The sequence below is a fragment of the Thermobia domestica genome, chromosome 18 (assembly GCF_964235325.1).
Source record: "Thermobia domestica chromosome 18, izTheDome1.hap1.1, whole genome shotgun sequence".
Classification (NCBI taxonomy): Eukaryota; Metazoa; Arthropoda; class Insecta; order Zygentoma; family Lepismatidae; genus Thermobia; species Thermobia domestica.
The window spans coordinates 157,872,018-157,897,951 of record NC_137471.1 but is presented as its reverse complement, the minus strand read 5'-3'; the positions used below and the strand labels follow the sequence as shown (position 1 = coordinate 157,897,951).

At 35.6% G+C, this 25,934-nt stretch overlaps 1 protein-coding gene across 1 annotated transcript; it reads left to right on the top strand.

Annotated features, from left to right (window-relative positions):
* Window positions 1-25,934, top strand: LOC145675862 (uncharacterized). Its single transcript, XM_081746632.1, has 2 exons — window positions 1-712; window positions 20,984-25,934. Exons 1-2 carry the CDS (start codon window positions 381-383, stop codon window positions 21,492-21,494), a joined length of 843 nt encoding a protein of 280 aa, XP_081602758.1. The 5' UTR covers window positions 1-380; the 3' UTR covers window positions 21,495-25,934.

The following is a 25,934-nucleotide window of genomic DNA, read 5'->3' as shown; positions in this document are numbered from 1 at the left end:
TTTATGACTTTGTACACATCTTGTGACTTTTTTTTTAATCATTTTTCAACTATTCTAATCTTTACATTTTACACGTTTAATTACCTTTCTAAATTGCCGATATTCTTGTTCAATACAGTGATAATGATACTATGCAAAAAATTTTGTAATGCTTACTACAAACTAACAATCAATTGCCGAGAGAGGAGTAGTGGTTGATGAAGTAGTATAAGAGGAAGAAGAAGAAGATTGGAAATATAAAGTTGCTTTTGTGAATGTACTTGTAAATCATTTCTTTAATACTGGCAGCGTAAAATATAGGGGGAGTATAAGAACAGTGTGAAATTCTTATAATATTTCATTGCACAATTGCTGGTAAGGCGTCTGTTAAGTCGGAATTGATGTGCAAAGAAGAAATTGCTTATGACTTACCTAGTGATGATCCGCTCGAAGGGAGAGGGTGGACATACGAACTAATGAATGACAACAAAGAGTTAATATTATCTACAACGGAAGGAGATGTATCAGTGGACAAGGATAAAGCTATGTGCTCTTTGGATGTGAAACTAAACGTTGATAGGGTAAAACCAGAATTAGCACTAGAAGAAGATCCTGCATTTGAAAGTAATATAGAAACGCTAGGAAAAATTGTGGTTCAGGAGACTTGCGCGTCGTATTCTAATGACTCCCAACAATTAACAACGAAAAGTTTAAATTCAGTTCGGCCAGCAAGGTAATGTTCAATTTTTCATTAACTAATTGGCTCAGATTGATAATACGGTTACATGGTTTCGGAAATTTTGTTGGTTAAAAGCAATACTTCTCGAGAAATATTTAGGTATGGGAGACATCATGAACGTAAGTTAGTAGCCTACAATTTGGAAATGACATGGCACACATAGACAAGCTGTATACCAAATAAAAATAATAACAAGATTGATACGATCCATACAATTCTTATGTAGTTCATATCTTGATAAGGGCCATTCCACGCGAAAGTGAGCCTGAACCCAAATTTTCGAAAACTGTTAAAATCAATGCATTTTTACGTATATATGAAGTAAATAGAACGAAATTTACTTTTTCACAAAGAAAAACTTATTTATACTTAGAATTCACGTAAAATTTTAAGTCTGAGTTGTGAATTTGTAACATGTCAGCTGGGAGGAAAATTTTTATTCTTGTTATCGGCCACATTTTACGGTATATTGTGCATGTTTGGCTGAAGTAACTTCGAGCTATTCAAGATGCTTCTTTTTGCTACAAGCTGCAGTTGAAATAGTGTTTACAGGATAAAAATTGGTTATAATATCATTAAAGATATAAACGTCAACTTGAGTGTCCTGCCCGTGACAGAAAACTACCAAAAGTTATTGTACTGAATTACTAAATTTGTGAATGTGGTTCGTACTTAGTAGAAGTAACAATTTTCACGTGTACTTCACATTTACCAAATTTTGGACTAATGCTAACAATATATTTCGATTTATTTCAATTTGAAAACTTGTCCTGCCCGTGACAGTGGGCATGCCACTCGTGGGATAGTTTGTGTACATTGGTTATTCACGATAGAAAATTATTCCATGTGTACTAAAATAAAGTTTTCTAAGCATGAACATTATTTACTTAAATAGAGGATTATGTATTACTGTCAGTATGATGTTTTAACTTAAAATAAATGTCATATAAATATTATCATTAGTGTCACCTTTCTGTTCGTTTGAAGGGAGCAGTAGATGGGATTGAAGTACGTACAAAACGGTCAGTATGGAACTTTGTGAAACAAAACAAAGTAATTGTAGAATGTGCTGCTAATTTCGTAGCAGCTTTAAACTTTCCGTTTCAAAATATATCTGTTTTACTACTATCATCAGCAGAAATTGAAAAAAAAAAAAAAAAAAAAAAGACATTTTGAATAAAAGACGGGAAAATGCTCTTGTCAATTGAATGTCTCCAATCAAAACAGTTATTCCTGCAATTTGAAAGTGAAAATTTGGCAGTTCGTCGAACTTTTAAATTAGAGTTTCATCCGTATAAAATCTTTCAATTTCTAACAGACTTTTATTCAGATTCTGAAAACGGTGACTCCAAAAGCCATGAAGGTATCCTGAGGGACGACTTACAAGGCTTGTGCATGTTAACAAGGCTTGTGTTAGACCAGCTGTTGAAGATATATAACAATAAACATTTTTGTTGATGGAATTTTTCTCTAGTGGACAGAAAAAGAAAACATAGACATGCAACTATCGCACAAAGCCCAGTAGAAGAGGACGAAGAAGTCAAGGAAATTCGTATGAAGACCGTAAGCGATTGCGGTAAAATTTTCAAGACTGTTGAAGATGTGTCTTACGTGCATTTCGATCAAATAATACCTTTGATACCAGCAGTGCTGTGCCCCGGGGGGGAAGGCGAGCGTGGTTACGGCCCCGGGCGTCAAAGTAAGGGGGCGCAAAAATCAGGAGGAAAAAATAATATTATATATATATATATATATATATATATAAAATGGAAGGAAAACAAGTATTAAAAAGTGCTCAAAATCAACGAAAAGCAGAGTTTATTTTTGAAAATTTTCTTACGCATCGCGCTAACCATAGTAACGCTTTGAGGCTGGTCTGTCGATCTCACTCATATTTACGGGGGCGCCGTCGCGACGCGTTGTATACTCTCGCCCCGGGCGCTGATTTTCCACGGCACGGGCACTGGATACAAGCACCTATTTTATATACTGTTACACAGTGTTTTGTACGAATTTCCCTACAAGGTGGGTGTAAATGGGCAAATAAAACCATTTCCTAAAGTGTAGGTGGTGAGAAATAAGTGTACGGCATATTATTATTTTTATGTGGTAAAAGCGAGCCTCAACTGAAGTAAATATAATTATTTATGTAAAATGCTATAACAGAACAGCAGAAATTAACTTATTTTCCATTTTATTTAATTTTTGAAATCATTCTTATTGAGATGTTGTGTGTTGATTCACACGGTGTCCTGCCCGTGACAACCATGTGTCCTGCCCGTGACACAGTAAAGTTTAGTTTATTCATTAAATAAATATTTGGCAAATTTCTATTATGTGAAGTTTGTTTAAAAATTTCATCATTTATACATTTACGTTTAAATAAAAACATTTTGAGCTAAGAATTCACAGAGTTTTGTAACATTCACTTGGTGTGTCGAAAGTCACTTCTCTTTTTTGTCCCCACCCGTGACAGACATTTAGGAATTAATATTTTTTACTCTAAACAGAAAAAAATACTGAAAACATCAGCTACATATACTCCTAAGTCTGTACTGCTCATATATCATACAATTAGCAGAATTTATGTTGTACTTTTAGAAATATACAACTTTAAAGCATCAAAAATGTCGTGTAAATGTCCTGCCCGTGACGATGGAATGGCCCATAAATTAATCATTTCTTTATTATTGGTTCCACATTTCTCACTAATTGTTCACATATTTAAAATATGGGTGCTCGACGATATTGTTTTATTTATAAAGAGACTTATGTAAAATACCAAATAATGAGAATGGTAATAATCCTAAAATTTTACAAATGTAAACCTGTAATGTATTATATTCGAACATAAACTATGGACGTTTGTGATTTTATTTTGATTTAGCTCAAATGGGTCTAGCTTGATTTTTCCGGCTGGCTTCGAAAGACATAAGTAAAATACAAGATAAAGAATATTTTAACCAACAATGGATGTTCGTTATTTGTAGAGGTCCATACAACAGTCCATTTCATAACTGCGCTCATTTTTTCAAGGAAGTCGACTTTTTACATTCCCAGGAATCTTTTTTAGGGTATGGACCTGCGTTTTTCAATATGGGATCACTTCAGGGGCTTGATAGACGTACATAATATATGAATTATTGTAAAAACAACGCTAATCAGCATGTGCTAGATGACCGGTAAAAATAAGATTGCTATGCAGATTAGGGCATTACGCAGAATGTGGGTAAACATGGATAGCGCAAAATTCTGTATTTAGGATGACTTACATGTCTTACGTTTTGAATGTGTTCTTGTATTATCTGTCAGGAAAGTAAATGTACACCTGTTTTTCGAGTCTGTCATTCCTGCTCTCCATCCGTGGAGAGTATGAGAATTAAATCAATCAAATGTTTGCTGAGGGGCAAAAAGAAAAGTTTACTCTGAATAAGACATTGCAGAGGGACACAAGCTGTGAATACGAATAGTGCATAGTTAAAATAAATAACGACACCGAAAGAGAAAGCCAGAAACAGCTGTTAAACTTAGAAAAAAAGAGTAAAAATTGTCGAAGTGGGAACATAAAACATAAATACAAAAAATACGCCGAAAACTGAACGTTCACAATGCTATGATCTTGGTGTAGTGGTTAAGGTGCTGGCTTACAAATGCAAAGGTCGCCAGTTCGAATCTTCGATGAGGACATTTTTAAAAATGTTTTGTTTATAATACATGCAGCTCATGAGAGATGGTAAAAGAGGTCGTATTTAGTCTTTCGTAGCAATTATTATTGGTAAGGTTTAGTACTGATAATACTTTTTGTCTTTGCGTATTGCTTTTATTCATTTCTTCATTTCAAAAGACAAAAATATCCGAAAAAATGCCACCAAAATTCCTCATCTTTGTATGTAAACGCCATTTGCAATTAGTAAAGAATAAAAATTGAACGTTCCGATGTAGCTGCAAAAAGTAAAAAGAAAAACATGGAAGTAGACCATACTCATGGTTATTAAAAATACAATTTCTACATGCCTTACACCTCCCGACCACGCTTCTACGTTAGCAAGTAAGAGGTTTGTGTTTAGGTTAGGCTGGTCAATACGTTTTGCAAAGGGGCCCGGTTTAGCTCTGACGCACCACAGGTGCGAGAAGGGAGCAAAACACTTTTTCTCTCACCCTCTGTGTGTCTGTTTATCTATCTATCTGTATATATATAACACTATTTGTGAATGCCATAACCACCCTAATTTTCAGCGGATTGAGATGAAACTTGGCACAAACATTAATTGTTGAAATATCTTCAGTTCGTTAACCAGAATAATCAGACGAAAGTGTTCAAAATGGCGCTCCTTTAAACTCTTAAAACTTCCAAGGGAACCAAATTTCGCCCATAAATGGGTATTCAGAAAGTTTGAATAACTTTCCCTCTTTTACTGAAATATTTGTGTGCAGAGACTTATTTAAATATTGGACCCGATAAATCGCATAAAGAATGTTCACACCCTTTTCGCTACGGTCAGGCTTTTTTTTTTTTTTTTTGCAAGAGGGGGTTATTTTCGTATCGGAACAAGATGATTGTTAGTGATGATATGAAATTACACATTGAAAGTGAAGCGTGTTATTTGAAAGAATAATATAATAAATGTGCTTTTCTTTAACACAGAGAACTGTAAATCATGTAATTCGAGTTCGGGAGCCTGAATGGCGAGGAGTGTTATTTGATTTGCTTTTTAGTAACACATTGCATTGCAAATAAAGGTAGGCAACATTAGTGGTAAGTAAAGCAATAATAATAATAATAATAATAATAATAGGTGTTGTTTGTTGCAAGGCAATATCTTCCAATTGTAACGTCATATCTCCCTTACAAACAAAATATTAGCAATTTATATCGAGAGAACGAGAAACTGTTGAGTGATGGGAGCAACGTTGGACAGTATGCACTCATAGTACTCAGAAAAGTAAGCGATTTCAATGAAAAATGAACGAAGAGTCATTGCCGTGGGTAGTCATGGAGCCAAGCAGAGCCCTCTTTAGGCAAAATGTCGATAACTTATATCGAGAGAACAGGAGGTGATAGTGAGATGGGACCAACGTTGGACACCGTGGACCCATAAGGCGTATCGAAAAAATTAGGGGAGGGGCGGGCACCAGCCAGCCTTACTTATTTCCACATAATAATATAAAATTATATTGTCGAAATACACGCACGACTTAGCTAGTAATATTTCATATTATTATTATGATTGTTATTATTATTATTATCGACAGCGTCTTTTCATTACGTGTGCATGTTTGACATGAAGCCAAAGAGAAGATCCATCATTCGTAGAAAGAATAAGAATAGCCAGTTACTTTAATTGTGAACGATGGCGAAAAATACGAAGAGTGTGACAACCTTAGCGAAAAGAAATAATACTTTCTCTCAAATGGATAAAATATCAAGCCGAGATAGATTCGAACTCGCATGGACGGCGCGAACAGTCAGTTCATTGTCCACCTTTTTTTACTGACTCACCGAACGTGTTTCAGTAACTTACTTATTGCTAATTTTACTTGCTTCACTCGTTTAACTTGCTTTTTCTAATAACTTATAACGACAGGGACACGAACACAGAAACATCGAGGACAGTTAAAAATCATAGATGCTCTCCCGCCGGGAATCGAACCCGGGACACCATACACCAAAGGCGCACGTGCTAGCCACTAGACCAGCGGGCAGGGCACTGCTCACTCTCTGTGTCGTTAGGGATTACGACCACTGTATTGCAAGCTATCACTATCCGGAATTATTACTTTTCGGACTCCCGAAAGTAAAACCGGACAAATTCCGGAATTCGGAAAATTCCGATTTTGGAATAATTCCGGAATTCGGAAAAATCCAGAATTTAAAAATTTCTGATTTGTTTAACATTCCGGAATTCGGAAAAATCCGATTTTTTTCGAAATCCGGAGTTTTTCTCAATTCCGGAATTTTCTAATTCCGGGTTCTTTCTGAGTTCCGAAATTATTCTGAATTCCGGAGTTTAACTGAATTTTATAATTTTCCGAAATCCGGAAAGTGAAAGTTCCGCTTCCAAAAAATGAATTTATTTTGGTTAATATGAATCGTGGCGGAAATACGTCTTTGACCAGGTAATGGCGACTGCTTTGAAAGAAATGGGTTGTATGAGATTTCAATCTGTCATATTTGTAGTTTCGTGTGGAGAAAATATAAACTTGTGAACCAGCGGTTTAAGAACAACTCAAGTTATTAATGTAAACTTTGCCGACTTCATAAAGGAAATACGAAAGACATTCTGAATCGAAGAAATATAACATACAAGTTTGCAAGCGGAGACAAAGAAACCTTATGTAAGCAGACTAAAAACGAATCTTTTACCGCATAGCGATCGCGGTTGAGTGGTCAAGGTGCTTGTGCGAATGCACATTGTGATTTTTTTTTTTACTTTTTACTTTTTACTTTTTACTTTTTACTTTAGGATTTTTGATTGCGATTGATCAGCGATAACATACGTTTTATTATATTCAGATATTTGAATACTCGGATGTTTCAATATTTGAACTATCAAATCTTCAGGAATAATAATAATAATAATAATAATAATAATAATAATAATAATAATAATAAACTAATAATAATTATTATTATCTCGTAGAAGATTAAAAGCTAGGAGCTAATTATCGCTCAGGTCATACCATTACAAGCAGAAGCGTGACATTTGGAAAGAATATTTCGGTTTGGTTTAATGTTGCTCACGAGAAGAGGACTTTCTCATCTCGTTTCTAAAACAAATAGAATAACATGAGAATTAACATTTTACATTCGAGACGGGTCAAGGCTAACTCAAAATTTTCGTCTCTCTTTGGAGATGAGAATCGAGACGAGACGAAAAGTATCGTAAACATTTCCCTTCTTGTCTCGATTCTCGAAATAGTGTATGTCCATTCTTTAAGTAACAATTGCTCTGTAGACTGAATCTCATAGGCTATTTCGTTACATTATATTTCAGAGCTCATTGAATTATGCTCTGTGTAGGTATTTTGTAGCAAATCTTTTATATTTACCTCTGCATATCCTAAAAATTAGTTTATTATATGCCTTACTGTTGCGTGATATTCAGTTATATTTATTATAGTTATTTTCCTTAAAACATACAGTAGAATACTTTCTACATGAAACTTCAATGGAACGTTGGTTTAAAATGTTGGTAGTTGCAGAGGTGTGTCTTGAAGCAGTAGCGTAGCCAGGATGTGTGTTTGGGGGGGGGCAAGTGCTGTTATAGGCACATATAGAAAAATTACAAACAAAAAATATATAAACAAAAAATATATAAAAAATTACAAACATCAAAGTACCAAAGTACATTATCGGACCTCTGTGGGGGAGCGGCCCCTCTGGCCCCCCTTCCCTACGCCTCTGTCTTGAAGGTACGGAACCCTTTCCCCGAAATATCTACTTTTAAGTAAGTTTTGCCAAATTTCAACGGCAAGTTTAAAACTTTTATTATTATTATTATTATTATTATTATTATTATTATTATTATTATTATTATTATTATATCAACACCGTGTATAATCTTTAAAAGATATACGGTTTGTATCTGAATAGTAAAAGCTAATTGACTGTCGATCTCGGTCGTCGAGAAGTCTTCAGGAGGGAAGGACATCGGTCACGTTCTGGGTTTGAGTTCCGAAGGGGCAAGTTTTCGGGCTCGAGCCAAAAATTGTTAAAAGTTATAGGCTTCAGCCAAACATGTTCAAAACAGCTGGGACCGGGTTTAGGCTTCTCAACGGCTCGAGCGGCTCGGCTTACAGCTCATTCACTATCAAACCGAACCAAGAAGTGAGCCGAGTAACAGCTCACCCAACCGAGCCGATTTGAGCCATCGGCTTAGTTGAGCTGAATCGAAACGTGCCGATGGACTAATTTCAACTTAGCTGGCTTGAACCGGTTCACATGAGCCGAGTAGGGGACCTATCCCAACCGAGAAAGCTCGAGCCATCGGCTCAATTGAGCTGAGTCGATGGCTCGTTCCAACTGAGCCGGCTCGGGTCATCGGCTCATCCCAACCGAGCCGACTCGAGCTGTTCGCTCAGTTTATACGAGCCGAGCCGGTTGATATAGCTACCCGAGTTGGTCTTCTGCTTGGGCTCAAAAATTCGACAGTGCAGGTCTCAGCCTTGATTTTAAGAACAACAGTATATACTTATATTGGTGATTACGACATTTGAGGCTGTCTCGTAATAATAAAAAAACCCTTGTTTTCTCGTTATTTAGACGAGACGAGATACACAAAAATTGCCCCACGAGATGCACTAAAATTACGAGACGAGACGCACCCCTGTCGTGAACAGCACTAAAAATTATTCCACATTAGTGCTTACATTTCTCATGTCTTTCGCTTTCCAGTCTAATCAGGCCATTATTTAAAAAAAGAGTTAAAACGAGCTGAACGAGCGAGCGAGCCATTATCAAACTCGACTCAACGCGAAACTCGCCCTGGAAAACAGCTTGACCTTGATCGCTACGCGGTAAACGATTCGTCTTTAGTCTGGTTACGTTAGGTTTCTTTGTCTCCGCTTGCAAACTTGTATGTTATATTTTTTCGATTCAAAATGTCTTTCGTATTTCTTTTATGATGTCCGAAAAGTTTACATTAATAACTTGAGTTTTCCTTAAACCGTTGGTTCACAAGTTTATATTTTCTCCACACGAAACTACAAATATGACAGATTGAATTCTCATACTCTATTTCTTTCAAAGGAGTCGCCATTACCTGGTCAAAGACATTTCCACCACGATTCATATTAACCAAAATAAATTCATTTTTTGGAAGCGGAACTTTCATTTTCCGGATTTCGGAAAATTATGGAATTCAGTTAAACTCCATAATTCAGAAAAATTCCGGAACTCGGGAAGAATCCGGAATTTAGAAAATTCCGGAATTGAGAAAAACTCCGGATTTCGAAAAAATCCGGATTTTTCCGATTTCCGGAATGTTAACGAAACCAGAAATTTCTAAATTCCGGATTTTTCCGAATTCCGGAATTATTCCAAAATCGGAATTTTCCGAATTCCGGAATTTGTCCGGTTTTACCTTTGGGAGTCCGGAAAGTAATAATTCCGGAATTGGCTATCTCTAGTTTATACACAACCTTTCAGAAAACTAAGCTAGTAGCTGTCTACAAACAAACAAGTAATGCAAAGCATTTTGTATCCTGCAATGCGTCATGTATTAAAATCCGACAGCAGTTTCAGTATCTATCCAGAAATTGCATGTATCTAGTTACTGGAAGCTGAGGAATGAAGAATTGTATTGTGTCTTAACTTTTTGTGTCTTATACAACCATGCAAACCACTGAAAATCTAAACGGCTTTCGTTAAATCCAAGTTGTAGTACTCAAAGTTACATCCATTTGTGTCTGTATGATCGTGATACTAAAGCTTACTATATGACAGCGTTAGTAAGTCTTTCTCTGCTCTCCCGTAAAGTTGTGATACGATCTATTACAGAATAAAGAACCAATTATCAATTTAACGAAGTTGTTGTATTACTACACATCTGCTTTCGCCTCTGTCAACTCTGGTCGATCTCGTTGACTCGACATATTTGCTTTTTTATACCCCTTTCTTCGTTTACTGAACTAAACAGTAACTATTCTGAAATATACTACTGCGCATGCCTGGTAGATAAATATTTCTAATGCCAATAGTTTCCGTTTTCTCCAAGGAATGTTCTTTTTCTTATTCCCAGCATGGCCCTTTTATTACATTATATGAAGATGATGTAGGTCTAAATACCTCATGTATTACATAGAATGTAGGTTTAACTCTTCCAGCAAAGAAGAAACATGTGATCATAGTATACAACCCACAGAAGTGATAGCTTGCAATACAGTGGTCGTAATCCCTAACGACACAGAGAGTGAGCAGTGCCCTGCCCGCTGGTCTAGTGGCTAGCACGTGCGCCTTTGGTGTATGGTGTCCCGGGTTCGATTCCCGGTGGGAGAGCATCTATGATTTTTAACTGTCCTCGATGTTTCTGTGTTAGTGTTCATGTCGTTATAAGTTATTAGAAAAAGCAAGTTAAACGAGTGAAGCAAGTGAAATTAGCAATAAGTAAGTTACTGAACCACGTTCGGTGAGTCAGTTTAAAAAAAAAAGTGGACAATGAACAGGCTGTTCGCACCGTCCATGCGAGTTCGAGTCTATCTCGGCTTGATCTTTTATCCAATTGAGAGAAAGTATTATTTCTTTTCGCTAAGGTCACTCTTTTCGTATTTTTCGCCGTCGTTCACAATTAAAGTAACTGGCTATTCTTATTCTTTCTACGAATGATGGATCTTCTCTTTGGCTTCATGTCAAACATGCACACGTAATGAAAAGACGCTGTCGGTAACAATAATAATAATAATAATAATAATAATAATAATAATAATAATAATAATAATAATAATATGAAATATTACTAGCTAACTCGTGTGTGTATTTCGACAATATAATTTTATATTATTATGTGGAAATAAGTAAGGCTGGCTGGTGCCCGTCCCCCCCATAATTTTTTCGATTCGCCTTATGGGTCCACGGTGTCCAACGTTGGTCCCATCTCACTATCACCTCCTGTTCTCTCGATATAAGTTATCGACATTTTGCCTAAAGAGGGCTCTGCTTGGCTCCATGACTACCCACGGCAATGACTCTTCGTTCATTTTTCATTGAAATCGCTTACTTTTCTGAGTACTATGAGTGCATACTGTCCAACGTTGCTCCCATCACTCAACAGTTTCTCGTTCTCTCGATATAAATTGCTAATATTTTGTTTGTAAGGGAGATATGGCGTTACAATTGGAAGATATTGCCTTGCCACAAACAACACCTATTATTATTATTATTATTATTATTATTATTATTATTATTATTATTATTATTATTATTATTATTATTGCTTTACTTACCACTAATGTTGCCTACCTTTATTTGCAATGCAATGTGTTACTAAAAAGCAAATCAAATAACACTCCTCGCCATTCAGGCTCCCGAACTCGAATTACATGATTTACAGTTCTCTGTGTTAGAGGAAAGCACATTTATTATATTATTCTTTCAAATAACACGCTTCAATTTCAATGTGTAATTTCATATCATCACTAACAATCATCTTGTTCCGATACGAAAATAACCCCCTCTTGCAAAAAAAAAAAAAAAAAAGCCTGACCGTAGCGAAAAGGGCGTGAACATTCTTTATGCGATTTATCGGGTCCAATATTTCAATAAGTCTCTGCACACAAATATTTCAGTAAAAGAGGGAAAGTTATTCAAACTTTCTGAATACCCATTTATGGGCGAAATTTGGTTCCCTTGGAAGTTTTAAGAGTTTAAAGGAGCGCCATTTTGAACACTTTCGTCTGATTATTCTGGTTAACGAACTGAAGATATTTCAACAATTAATGTTTGTGCCAAGTTTCATCTCAATCCGCTGAAAATTAGGGTGGTTATGGCATTCACAAATAGTGTTATATATATACAGATAGATAGATAAACAGACACACAGAGGGAGAGAGAAAAAGTGTTTTGCTCCCTTCTCGCACCTGTGGTGCGTTAGAGCTAAACCGGGCCCCTTTGCAAAACGTATTGACCAGCCTAACCTAAACACAAACCTCTTACTTGCTAACGTAGAAGCGTGGTCGGGAGGTGTAAGGCATGTAGAAATTGTATTTTTAATAACCATGAGTATGGTCTACTTCCATGTTTTTCTTTTTACTTTTTGCAGCTACATCGGAACGTTCAATTTTTATTCTTTACTAATTGCAAATGGCGTTTACATTCAAAATATGAGGAATTTTGGTGACATTTGTTCGGATGTTTTTCTCTTTTGAAATGAAGAAATGAATAAAAGCAATACGCACAGACAAAAGTATTATCAGTACTAAACCTTACCAATAATAATTGCTACGAAAGACTAAATACGACCTCTTTTACCATCTCTCATGAGCTGCATGTATTATAAACAAAACATTTTTAAAAATGTCCTCATCGAAGATTCGAACTGGCGACCTTTGCATTTGTAAGCCAGCACCTTAACCACTACACTAACATCATGGCATGGTGAGCACTTAGTTTTCGGCGTATTTGTTGTGTTTCTTTTTTTTATGTTCCCACTTCAACAAATTTTACTCTTTTTCCTAAGTTTAACAGCTGTTTCTGGCTTTCTCTTTCGGTGCCGTTATTTATTTTAACTATGCACTATTCGTATTCACAGCTTGTGTCCCTCTGCAATGTCTTATTCAGATTAAACTTTTCTTTTTGCCCCTAAGTAAACATTTGATTGATTTAATTCTCATACTCTCCACGGATGGAGAGCAGGAATGCCAGACTCGAAAAACAGGTGTACATTTACTTTCCTGACAGATAATACATTCCTAAGTATTTTATAGGTAACATGCTGAAATGCTTTCTTTGCTTGTATATTTGTGTTCCAAAGTAACACAATACATTAGGGACGTAACTTCTTAATTATATGGATCCCTTCATTCCCAAACATTTTCATAGTTCCGTGTTATGATTTGCCACACTAAATTTTGATACTTCATTTCGCTTACAGTGGTTACTAGCTACCTTGACAAGGGGTTACTTTGCACATCGGGCATTACTTCGCACAAAATATGAAGAGAGTTTCACAGTCCTCCGTCGGTAAAACCATGAACTGTATACACGAAGTTTAACTACCCCCTACGATAGAACATGTAACTTTATTATGGTGTTAATGTTGGGTTCAGCATCAGTTCCAATTACAGGGAGGCTTTGTTGTTGTAGTGGCGTGAAAAACAGTCACTGTAAGGACCGCCAAATTTTAAAAGAATTTCCGTCAATGTTAAGTCAGTTTCGTTATATTATACATTGTAACTTGCATTGTACAACGTAACTAATAACCGTTTGAACATTTTAATACAAATAAATTAGTAAAACGGCGGTTAAGCCCTACGGAGCGCCATTCTGTGCGTAATTATTTGACAACACAGGTTGTAAGTCATTCATTAAAAATACAGATTAATGAATTGGATCCTAAAACCAACGGTGCGGACAATCTCTTACAGTTGAAACTTGCAGAGTCCCTGACGATTCGAATGAATCTCTTCTACCCCAAGACCTTACATACCACCCTAGTTGCATGCCTTCGGTATTCAAGTCATGACAAATCAGGGTTAATTTCCTAACCCCAATTGGGCTGTAAACTTTCAGGCCTTGAGGAGGCATTTTAAGAAAATAAATATAATGAAAAGGACGACAAGAAATACACCCTGGGAGGAGATTTAATGCTACAGCCTCACATTTCATTTCATCAATTTTTTAATCATTAGTATTACTTCAGGCCCGCTCGTACCTACAAAATTGGTAGGTTTGCAAATGTAACCTTTTAAAGAGCGCTAGCTAATACTTATGTGTGGCTTACTAGCAATTGCACTTATCTTTATCGAGAATAAAGTCACATCCGAGAGAATTTGTCACAATAGTGAAACACAAGATAACAGTAATATTAACTTGTTCATTAAACATTATTGTTGTTCAGGGCCTACTGGTACATAGCAATCTTAATATGTTCTCATAACATAAACCTTAGTTTTACCGTATACTGCGTAACTGACGTAGGCACTCCGTACTATCGATACATCATAGTATCCGGTGTTTATCGTAGTAAAGGGTAACGTGGAATCGTAAACGTGCTTCCCTTTTCCTTTTCCTCGAGATCGGTTTATGATTCCCGGCACAAGAATACTTCAAAGAAGAGTTATTTTCAAATATCAAAAAGAATAACATTTAATTTACTTTCTCTAAATGCAAATCAAAACTCTAATTATTTTCTATAAATCCAAATCAAAACTAATTATTATATCAAAATCTAAAATCCGAACATCAATTTTATTACTATTATACTTTTCTCCAATTATGCCAAACATTAAACATTAGAACAAAATTTTGAAATTTTAGTAAATTCCGAATCTGCACATTAACTGGGACCCAATCAGGCGTCGGACTGGTTTCATCACTTTAATTTTATAACGAAAGTAAAGATGTTCCTAGGGGATGAACTATATTTTAACCTTCAACTCTTCTTAACTTATAATATCGCTTTCTCTGAAGTCAATTAACTTCTGTTATCATTAGTCACATTGAATGCACATTGACTTTCCATAGTAGACTGCATATATATATCGAACGACGAACAAATCAACGAGCAACTTTATCAAATTGAAGGTTATTGTCAATTACTTTCAATATTATACTAAATTGTGTTTAACTTACAGTATTTTGACGGCGACTTGATCTTACGTTACAAATTTCGCATATTTTCACATTATACAATCACAATCAGATGAAAAACTTCACTATCTGAAGAGCACATTTTTTTAATTACCCAAATTTTAACTTTATGATTAATTGTAGTTATTACTAGTACTTCTCTAATTATGTTCGTAATTATATCTAATTGCCTAACATGTCTCTAAATGCTTGATTGTATGGGGAGAGTTAATGTTAATATAAACATAAAGGAGAATGATTAAAAACTCAAGCAAAATTTGATAATAAAATTTTATTATGAAGTATGGTTCCCAAAACTGGAAAGACCTGAAAAAAAAATACAAAACTTAAACATCCTAATAATAATTCGATACTGAAAGTCCGCATCCAAAACGGGATAGCCATACTTTTCAAAAGTGGTGCGGTATTATTACAATTTCAAAGTCCGAAATCGCGTTCTAAATCAATTATCTGTTTAAAATTTTCAATGCTGTCTTTCCTCTCCTTTCCACATTCATCTTTCATCTCCAAATGCTGTAAGGAAACCACAAAATATGACATCTAAGTAAACGTACCTGATTATAAGGCGATATTGTTGGTTTCTTGGACTGGTGCGTCAATGGCACTTTGATTCTGAAAAGTAACCTTCGAAATTCGGGGAAATAATCAAATAAATAGACAGTAATCCTTTTTTCATAATCTAAAAGTTTATAAGTTCAAATTCGGTATTTCTGATTTCTCATCTCTTCCGGAGTTTAACCTGAGTTGGGGTGAAGTTCACGCTTTTTTGTGCTAAGATTTAAATTTTCCATCTGTGCCGGTTACGCTTGTAAGCTGTAATTTAGCACGGTTACGTGTACTTTTCCAGTTAGTTTGTTGAATTTCGGAACTTTTCTCCTTTTTACAGCGTATTTACTAAACTTCCACTTAATGACACGCCTTCCTTTGCGACGTTTGGATTTACGCTGCATTGCGATACTTGCCATAAATTTCTTTTTAGATTTGCGCTTACTATTAGTATATTTTGCCATGTAGTTTACTATACAATGTTCGTACGTGTTTTCGCTTAAGCTTTTTAGTGCTCTTCGGAGTCGATGTATACTTCTTCCGCATGTTTGACTCGAAATAACCCTCCTACAGCTCGACTTTAATTTGCATGTAGTTCGTCTTTGACCGAGTTTAGTGCGTTCCGAATTACGCTTACCAAAGCACTTTCCTTTTATTCTCAACTTACTTCCTTCTGCACGTCTAATGTGTGGTTGTGCGTGCTGAGAATACGCTGTACGTGGAGGTCGACGCACATTGTTCTTATCATGAGCAATCAACATGTCTACATTTTGTGTAGCACTACACTTAAATTTTCGCTTTTTACAATTTCGCAATAGTGAAGTACTAGCTTGAAAATTCAAACATTTCGGCAACTTAAAATTAATAAATGTTGCATCTGATGTACTGAAATTGTCACGTCTGTTCATTTTAATTCTACTGATTATGCTCCTCGAAATCGAGTTTACGTTAATAATGTATTAAGAAAACTCAACTGGGTATCATTGGCCATCTTATTTTTCTTCTTAACTTTGGTGTTACATTTCGGTTCTATAACGGAAATATACTTTCGACTGCGTGTGCTTTATTGGAAGTGTTACGCTTGTTTACGGTAAACATTTCCGACCGATATATTATGTACTAGACCTTCACTACGTAAAACAGAATTCGCTTGGCGGGCCTATTGTGAATTTGAAGTCGTTTCTTTCTACAATACTCAAAGCTGATAAAGTCGGAATGGATTTGCAGCACTAAAATGCAACTTACGTTAGACATACACTGTTACAAAGGCAAATTTGAATTTGTTAATTCGCGCAAAACCATTTGCCTGCGACACAAAACCGACAAAACTGTAACTTCGTTATCACACACAATCATCAATTGAACTCTCAAGCCTTCCCTGGCTTTCTCGAGAGGGCGGATACGCGCAACCTGAACGCTACCGCTTATCATGTGTGAAACATCGGTATCCCTTGCCGACAAAACAATTTCATTAGAAACAATTTTTTAAAGGTACGCGTAACGATTCTTCTTTTTTGCTATCTCTACACTGCATATTTCCTTTTCCTGACTGTAATCGACTTTCTGGTTTATTTGGCACATATCTTTCACAACTTGGGTTAGCTCGAATTCAAGACAGTTTCTTTTCCGCCTTGCACTCTTTTATTTTGTTGGTTTGCCTACACTCAATCTGTGCCGTTCGCATGTATTCATAGAACACAGTGAGACCTTTCTTTCACTCCGCTACACTTTTTTTAAACTCAGCAGTTACTGAATCAACATGGTTGGCCGCGTTAACTAATTCAGAGAGTACTTCAGTTAAGGAGTTATTGGCTACTTTGATATTAATACCTAAGCTGTCTGCTTTGGCATTCAATTCCCTCTTTCCTACGCTCCCAAATCGTTTCTGTTACAAGCTTTTGAAGTTCACCTACTGATTCATGTATTTTTTGTCCTAGGCATCCAATATTCATTACCATTTTTGAGCAATGGTTTGTAATTTTTCTCTAATTCTTCTGTCAACATTGCTTGAAATTGTTCTAAAACACTAGCCTCCATATTGATATGAGATACGGGCAACTAATTCAAAGTACAAAATTATAAATGTCTGAGTTTAATACGAAAATAAGAAACATGCACTTAAAACATGAAACACTAAGAATTTTGATATTACGACCATTAACAACCAATCCTTCTTTTCACAACTCAGGTTTCATTTTGCGAAGTGGTTCAATATAAAATTAACACAGATATAAACTAGTACCATATATAAAATATTTTTTATAACTATTCTATCAGCCTTTGATTTCATTTTGTACTAATGCACAATAACACATTCAGCAAGGCCATGTGATAATATTTGAAAAACAGTATCACGTGACAGTTTCTACACAATAACTGTGACTTCATCAGACTTCCACTCCTTCTGGTTGCTGGGAGTTGGTCATCACTTATATATACTGTCCGGAGATCAATTTTAATTAGGTTCCGCCCCTTCTTTCAAAAATAACGCTTGTCTGGTTTTCACTTGCACTTTTTAGCTGCACACGTGTCCAATTAAAGGTTTACTTTTTTCCGCTGGATGTGTCCTGTCCTCTAATTATCCTTATTATCCTTGTTATTTTGTTCCTCTTTCTTTCTTCTTCCTTTTTATTCCTTCTTCTTTAAGCAGAATCTTCTCTCACTCCTTATTTATCGAGAATCTTGCATTCCAGTTCATCACCTTGCGTTCTGCTTTCATAATCTCTCTGGCTTCCTTCAATTTTCTCACCAAAGTCATGTTCTCTACTTCTATGACCTCTCCTCCTTCCCACCCTATCCTGTGGTTTGATTCTTTCTGATGCTTGTATATCGCATTGTTGTCCATTTTCAGTTTTACAACATCCTGGTGCTGCTTAATCTTTTTTTTGCATTTTTTTTTGTTTCTCCTATGAATATTTTGTTACACTCCTCGCATCCTACTCTATATATTACTCCCCCTTGATCTTTGTTCGCTATTGCTTTTCTCTTTTTTCTTCTTACTAGTTCAATTATTCAGCTTCCTCTTTTCCTGTACGCCCTAATTCCTGCTTTCCGAAACATTCTCTATATGTTCTCTGTTTGTTTGCACAGTTATTGTGTTGAAACTGTCAGTGATTCTGTTTTCTTTTTACACATTATCACATAGCCTTGCTCAGTGTGTTATTGTGTATTGGTATTAAAACATTTACATTTATTCATAAATGCACATGAAAGTGCATAGTGTAAAAGATGTATGAATGTGTGCATACTCAATCAGCTGTTTGCTATCCACTCACATCTACATAGAATTAAAAATCAACAAGAAAAAAATTTATGAGCTACATTAATCTCTCTGTTGCTCTAAAGGTCAAAACATATTTACTTAACTTACATGAAAAATCTACATTACTCAGTTCTTGTTTTTATCTATCACTCTGCTTTATTTTTAATTAATAGTGTTCGCCGAGGATCTGATAGAAATTGACTGTCGACACTAGGTTAATCAGATCCAAACTCAACATGTTATCTGTATAACTAATGGTATTGTAAAAGCAGTTGTAGGAAGATTACTATAATTTAATCCGGGAAACGGTCGCCATGTGGTTGAAATCGTGTTTTTTGGTAGTTGTTAGGTTCTTGTAAATATAATCGTAACCTTCACATTGATTTTCGTCTTTTTCCCAAGATTTGTCACTTGTTTATTGCATTTATCCCAGCTTTGCTAAGGCAGTGTGACGTAATATTGAGGTCTCAAATATTCAGTAATAATAATAATAATAATAATAATAATAGTATAGGTAACAAATTCCGTATGAGGACACATTGTATTCAAGCCTGTAAAATAACCCGTAGCGTAAGCCATAAGTTACAAAATAGTCGGGATTGGAGAGAAGTGTCAGGGCCAACAGCACATACCCTCTCGATACGTTCCTACAACTAGCTACATGTTATAACGGAAAGTTTCCCTACAAGTAGCCAAATGTTATAAAGGAAAATTAAATGTTATAACGGAAAGTTTGAGGTAATTTTGGTGTAGAAAGTAGGGATTCTGAACTCACAAGAGCCGTAATTACAGTTGTTTTTAAGTAATGGTTATGCTGGCTAAGCTACAGAAGATGTCAAAGGGGTTCCGTACCATCATGAGACACCTCTACAGCTACTCAAATTTAAACGAAAGATTTCCGCTAATATTTCGTGTAGAATATATTCTACTGTACGTATTCAGGAAAAAAACTGTAAAAAAAAGAACTGAATATAATTGAAAACTAAAGCTTGTAATAAACTTACTTGTGAAGTTTGCAGATTTAATTAAAAAACTTTGCTACAAAAATATATACACAGATCATAATTCAGTGAGCTCTGAAATCTTATCAAAATGATGTATAAGATTCAGTTTACAGAGCAATTTTTGCTTAAAGAGTGGCATACACTATTTCTAGAATCTAGATAAGATGAGAAATGTTTACGATAGTTTTGGTCTCGTCTCGATTCTCATCTCAAAAGCATGACTATAGTGTAAGTTAAACTTGTCCTGTCTCGAATTAAAATGTTTCATCCCAATTTTGTTTGGTTTGTTTTAGAATCGAGATGAGAAATTTGTCTTTTCATGGGCAACATTACACAAAACCGAAATATTTTATTTGCCTAATATCACGTTTCTGCTTGTAATGGTACGACCTGAGCGATAATAAGTTTTTAGTTTTTAAATATTCATCGAGATAATTGTTATTATTATGAGTATTACTCCTGAAATTTTGATAGTTCAAGTGCTGAAACAAACGAGTATTCAAATATTTGAATGTAATGAAGCGTGTGTTATCGCCGATCTATTTCCATCAAAATTCCTAAAGTAAAAAAAAAAAAAAATGCTTGACGTGTATTTGATCGAAGATCCTCGAGATTACTGGTCAAGCCCCTAGACCACTGAACCACGATCACAACGCTGTAAATGATTCGTCTTTAGTCTTGTTACACTAAGTTTTTATGCCTCAGCTTGGAAAGTTAAATGTAATTTTTTAAATGGTTTCAAAACGTCTTTCGTGTTCCTCTTATGATGATAGAAGTGAATTACCTTCGGTACAGTTTCTATTAATACGTTGAGTTGTTCTTAAACCTTTGGATCGCAAGTTGCTTTTTTCTCCACACGAATCTACAGATAAGACAGATTTAATTCTCATACTGTGCATTTGTGTCAAGACAGCCGACAATACCTGGTCATAGGCTTATGTCCGCCACGATATAAATCATAGTTTAATTTGATATAGTGAAACAAACTACAGCAACTTATTTTGAGACAATAGTGATATGGTACTCCATTTCATATTTCTACAATATTTAATGTAATAAAACATGTAATATAGCGAATGATTACATGTTTTCTTGCTACTTAATCATTATCTCCATTTACATTTCATTGTTTGTTGACTTTGTTACAGGCGCGATAACATCTTTGCTTTCCACGGAGAAGGGAATACGTTTACTACATTAAATAAATCCATTTCTCATTCTTGTGAAGAATCTGATACTTCGACGCAGTTTGGCAAAGGATTTCATCGATCACGTTTGACAAAAAATATGGTGACACGTGAAAGTGAAAAGCGTCATACGTCCCAAACTAATGATAAACGCTCTAGTCAAAGTTCAACTATGTCAAGTTGTGAGTTAGTGCATTCAGGTGAAAAATCTCACATATGTGGAGTATGTGGAAAGGAATTTAGAGTATGTTCAAGTTTGGCTACGCACATGGTGATTCATACAGGAGGAAAACCGCACACGTGCCAAGAGTGTGGTAAGGCATTTACTCATCGTTCGACTTTGGCTATACACATGTTAATCCACACAGGAGAAAAACCTTACTTATGCCATGAGTGTGGTAAGACATTTTATCGTCGTTCAAATTTGGCTACACACATGTTAATCCACAGAGCGGAAAAACCTCACACGTGACAAGAGTGTGGTAAGGCATTTACTCAAAGTTCACATTTGGCTAGACACATGTTAATACACGAAGGAGAAAGACCTCACACGTGCAAAGAGTGTGGTAAGGCATTTACTCTACGTTCAGATTTGGCTAGACACATGTTTATCCACACAGGAGAAAAACCTCACACGTGCAAAGAGTGTGGTAAGGCATTTACTCTACGTTCAGATTTGGCTAGACACATGTTTATCCACACAGAAGAAAAACCTCACACGTGCAAAGAGTGTCAAGGCATATACTCATCGTTCGACTTTGGCTACACACATGTTAATCCACTTAGGAGAAAAACCTCACTTATGCCAAGAGTGTGGTACGGCATTTAATCATCGTTCGACTTTTGCTAGACACATGTTAATCCACACAGGAGAAAAACCTTACTTATGCCATGAGTGCGGTAAGGCATTTTATCCTCGTTCAAATTTGGCTACACACATGTTAATCCAGAAAGGAGAAAACCTCACACGTGCAAAGAGTGTGGTAATGCATTTACTGAACGTTCAAAGTTTGCTGAACACATGTTTATCCACACAGGAGAAAAAACTCACACGTGCCAAGAGCGTTGCAAGGCATTTACTCATCGTTCTAATTTGGCTACACATATGTTAATCCACACAGGAGAAAAACCTCAGTTGTGCCAAGAGTGTGGTAAGGCATTTACTCAAAGTTCACATTTGGCTAGACACATGTTAATACACGAAGGAGAAAAACCTCACACGTGCAAAGAGTGTGGTAAGGCATTTACTCTACGTTCAGATTTGGCTAGACACATGTTTATCTACACAGGAGAAAAACCTCACACGTGCAAAGAGTGTGGTAAGGCATTTACTCTACGTTCAGATTTGGCTAGACACATGTAGTGATGGGATTTTTACCGGTAAATATTTTTTGGGTATTTACCTTGGGTAAATACCCAGGTATTTACCCAAATTGGGTAAATATAAGGGTTTTTTTCCTTTCAATCATGTATGTGATACAGATCTTCTTGAGCAGTACATAAAAATAATGAAAAGGTAACATTAGATCCAGTAGAAGCTAGAACAATTGTCAAAAGGCATTAAATTTATTATTTTCATTAATAGAAATGAGTTGAGTTGATTTTGAGTTTAACGTCCCGTTCAGCAGCGAGGCTATATGAGACGTGGACCTACTGATTAACGTGGAATCCGAACCACATGAACTCCCGCCGGGAATCGAACCCGGGCCTCCCATGCCAAAGGCGCGTATTTAATAGAAATGAGTTATGTGGTCATTCCTATTTTGATATTTTTCCAGAGAGCACAGTTTAATCAACGGATCACTCTGATAAAGACTACATCAATTTTTTTCTGCAAATAAAGAAACTAAGCAAGTACATGGAACGCTGATAAATTCTTTTCTTTTAATTTACATTCTGCAAGTGACTATGGGCGACAAGCCATTACAACTGACATGACTTGAAATATATTTTCTGTTATATCATACATGATTTAACTACAAATTGAACATAGCAAGAGTAGGAGTATATACGAAGACTTTCACACTTCCCTACACTTGCTCGCTAGGCATCACAATATAATAAAAAATGAGTTGTCTGAAGCCAGAATGAAGTAAGTGCATTTTTATGTTTTGCGGGAAACTAGCATTCTTGGGAACAAAATAGATAAAATGCTTCACATGACGGTTACGTCAGTTTCTTTAATTAGTTTATGATTGCGTGGCATCAGATTCATACGCGTAATTCAAATTATTCCATGCTTTAATTTAGAATTGGGCAAAATTCAGTTAGTTTTCTCTGGTTTCAAACACCTCAATTGACAGTATCAAGCGAATAAAAGTACAAAAAAATTAGAGAACATTCAGGGCTTAGTAACGTTCTCGAAATATTCTATACACATAAGGGCAAAACGTTATCTCGTTATGAGATGGCATTTCTACCAAGATTACTCATCGTATTCATCGGATACATGAAATGAATATATGGAATCATCGCTGGTAATGTCTCCATTTATCTCGCACATATAAGAACTGTCATTTTCACTGTCTTCTTCATGGGTTCTCCTTTTTCTTGGTATCATGATGCATTCCAAATGTAATGAACTTGTATCTTCCGATAACTTATTTTCTAAGTCTTCCTGCTGCTCTGACTCAACAGTCTTCTCAGTCTCTTTACGCTGTGTTGATACTTTTGGCTTCTGTTCCCGGTGATGCAACTTCCAGTTATAAGCTATACATGTAATTTTTCCGGCTCTGAAAGCAGTCAGTCTATTCCTTGACTTAGTGTGAATTTTTGAGAAATTACTGAAGGATCATTCTGTGATGTCTGGTAATACCAATGATGTTAATATCCGCTGTGCGACTTCAGATAATGGGTACTTCCACACAAACCTTGCCACCAAATTACTTGGTTTATTTCACCAAAACTTGTCCAAATGAACTTCTTGCCCCACAAACTTTTCTTTACCTTGTAATGTGCGAAATCCTTCATAACATTTACAAGATCTACTTTCATGTTCTCTGCAACCTTGTGTATGAACTCCAATCCATCGAGATCTTGTTCTGGAGTCAAGTCAAACCCCTGTGATTAATGGATGGTTCTGGTATAGTGAATCGGCTGAAGTGCTGTAACTTTTCTGCTTTCGAAATTATTAAGAATATGTGTTTCTTCTACTTTGGACAATGGGAATTCAGGTACAGTTGTTCTTAGTTGTTCTTCGATTTCTTTGACAGCAGGAACAACTCGGTGTATGTTACATTCATCAGATTCTAATATATTTATCCATGAGACTTTTGGCTTAAGAACATATATTAGCTTTTTCAACTGTCACCCAGAAAACCTCATCTTCAAATAACCTTGCTTTGTAGTCTTTAATAAATGCTGTATATCTTGCAGTGTTTTCATGAACAGCTAGATTATGTAAAGTGATTTTGTAACTTTCAGACTTTCAAAAGATTGTAAATAGCTTCCTCAGCGGGTTTTACATGGAAGAGTAAGAGAAGTGTGAATGTTCTTTTCATTGTCAATTGCATGAAAAGGCATTCAGTACTTGAGTATTTTAACCATTTCAATAACGACTACAACATTTGCCATAAGTGAGGAAATTGAAGAAAACTACAAAATATCACTGCAGACAAGGTTAAACGTGTGTGTTTTACGTGACTATGTTTGCAAATGGAAATACTTTTGTTTGACAAGAGAAAAATCCTTCTGCATATTTGCTGCATCATCACAAATGAGAACAAAGAACTTTGCTTGGGTCGTATTTTTCAATGACATCAAATACTTATCTCTAATGCACTCAGCAGTGTTACGGTTACCTTCCGTGTTGATAAACTGAACAAATATTGAATGGGGGTTTGTAATATTAAAGTTGAGTATTCCCTCATTACGAACATTACTCCAACCGCCACATCGAAGATTTAGATACTTGCAACCTTGTTGTCTTTGCATTTCATTAAACTTGGCATCAAATTGTCCCTAAAAATTTCAACTTGTTTGACCATGTGGCCATTATTTTGCAAAATATAAGCTATTTGAAAATACTTGTAAATTCTTTTACCAACCCCTTTTCAGCCATCGTTTTTTGACTCTTTTACAAGGTCATATGGCAAGTCCTTGAAATATATGAAATAAAATTACGTGTACATTAATAGAAATACTTGCGCTGGGCTAGGGTAAATGCAATGCCATATATAAAAAATTAATTGTTGAATTTATTACATAAGTAGTTAACTATCCTTTGCTATTTGCAATTTTTATCTGAACTTTGAGACAACTTATAGACACAGCAAGCCAGCAAACTACTCCCTTATCTCTCAACCCAAAACGTAACGTGATATGTGATGTGTGTGTGAGCTCATTAACTCATTAAATTACATGTGTTACGGTATGCATATATAGGCTACTTACCTTTTCATCAACTGTCATTGTATCCATAAAAGTGATAATGCTACTAGTTGAACTTTTTACATTGATGGAGGAATCTTCATATATGAAACAGCATCAAAGTTTTATAAGACGCCCTTGTCAGTAAAGAGTCATCAATGCTTTTATTGTTACTACAACTTGACGTAGGTTATACACTTTCATTCACTTGTTTTGTCCCAATGACACAAATTTCTCCCTTGTAAACCTTTTAAAATTGTTTTCTTTAGACCTTCAGGATACTTAAAATATTTATACACATGATCTGACATTTCATTTACGTATGCGTGCTTATAGTTTCCATCACATTACTTGCAATTTACTGATATATCATTTCGTACATCATATGCGCAACATTACTTTCCTTTCTACCCATTTTAAGTTTTTTTCTCCCTGAATAAAAGAAAACTTAGGAAATTGAACTAAGATAAGAGGCACGTCTACTCTTAAGTCTCAAATCAGTACCAGTACTGAACTTAATTAGAAAAGGAATGGTTCGAAGCAA

Excerpts from the sequence above, each read along its gene's own strand:
- LOC145675862 (XM_081746632.1), top strand. The coding sequence starts at position 381 with ATGTGCAAAGAAGAAATTGCTTATGACTTACCTAGTGATGATCCGCTC. Across the intron at positions 713-20,983 it reads AATTCAGTTCGGCCAGCAAG|GCGCGATAACATCTTTGCTT; the intron begins GTAATGTTCAAT and ends ACTTTGTTACAG.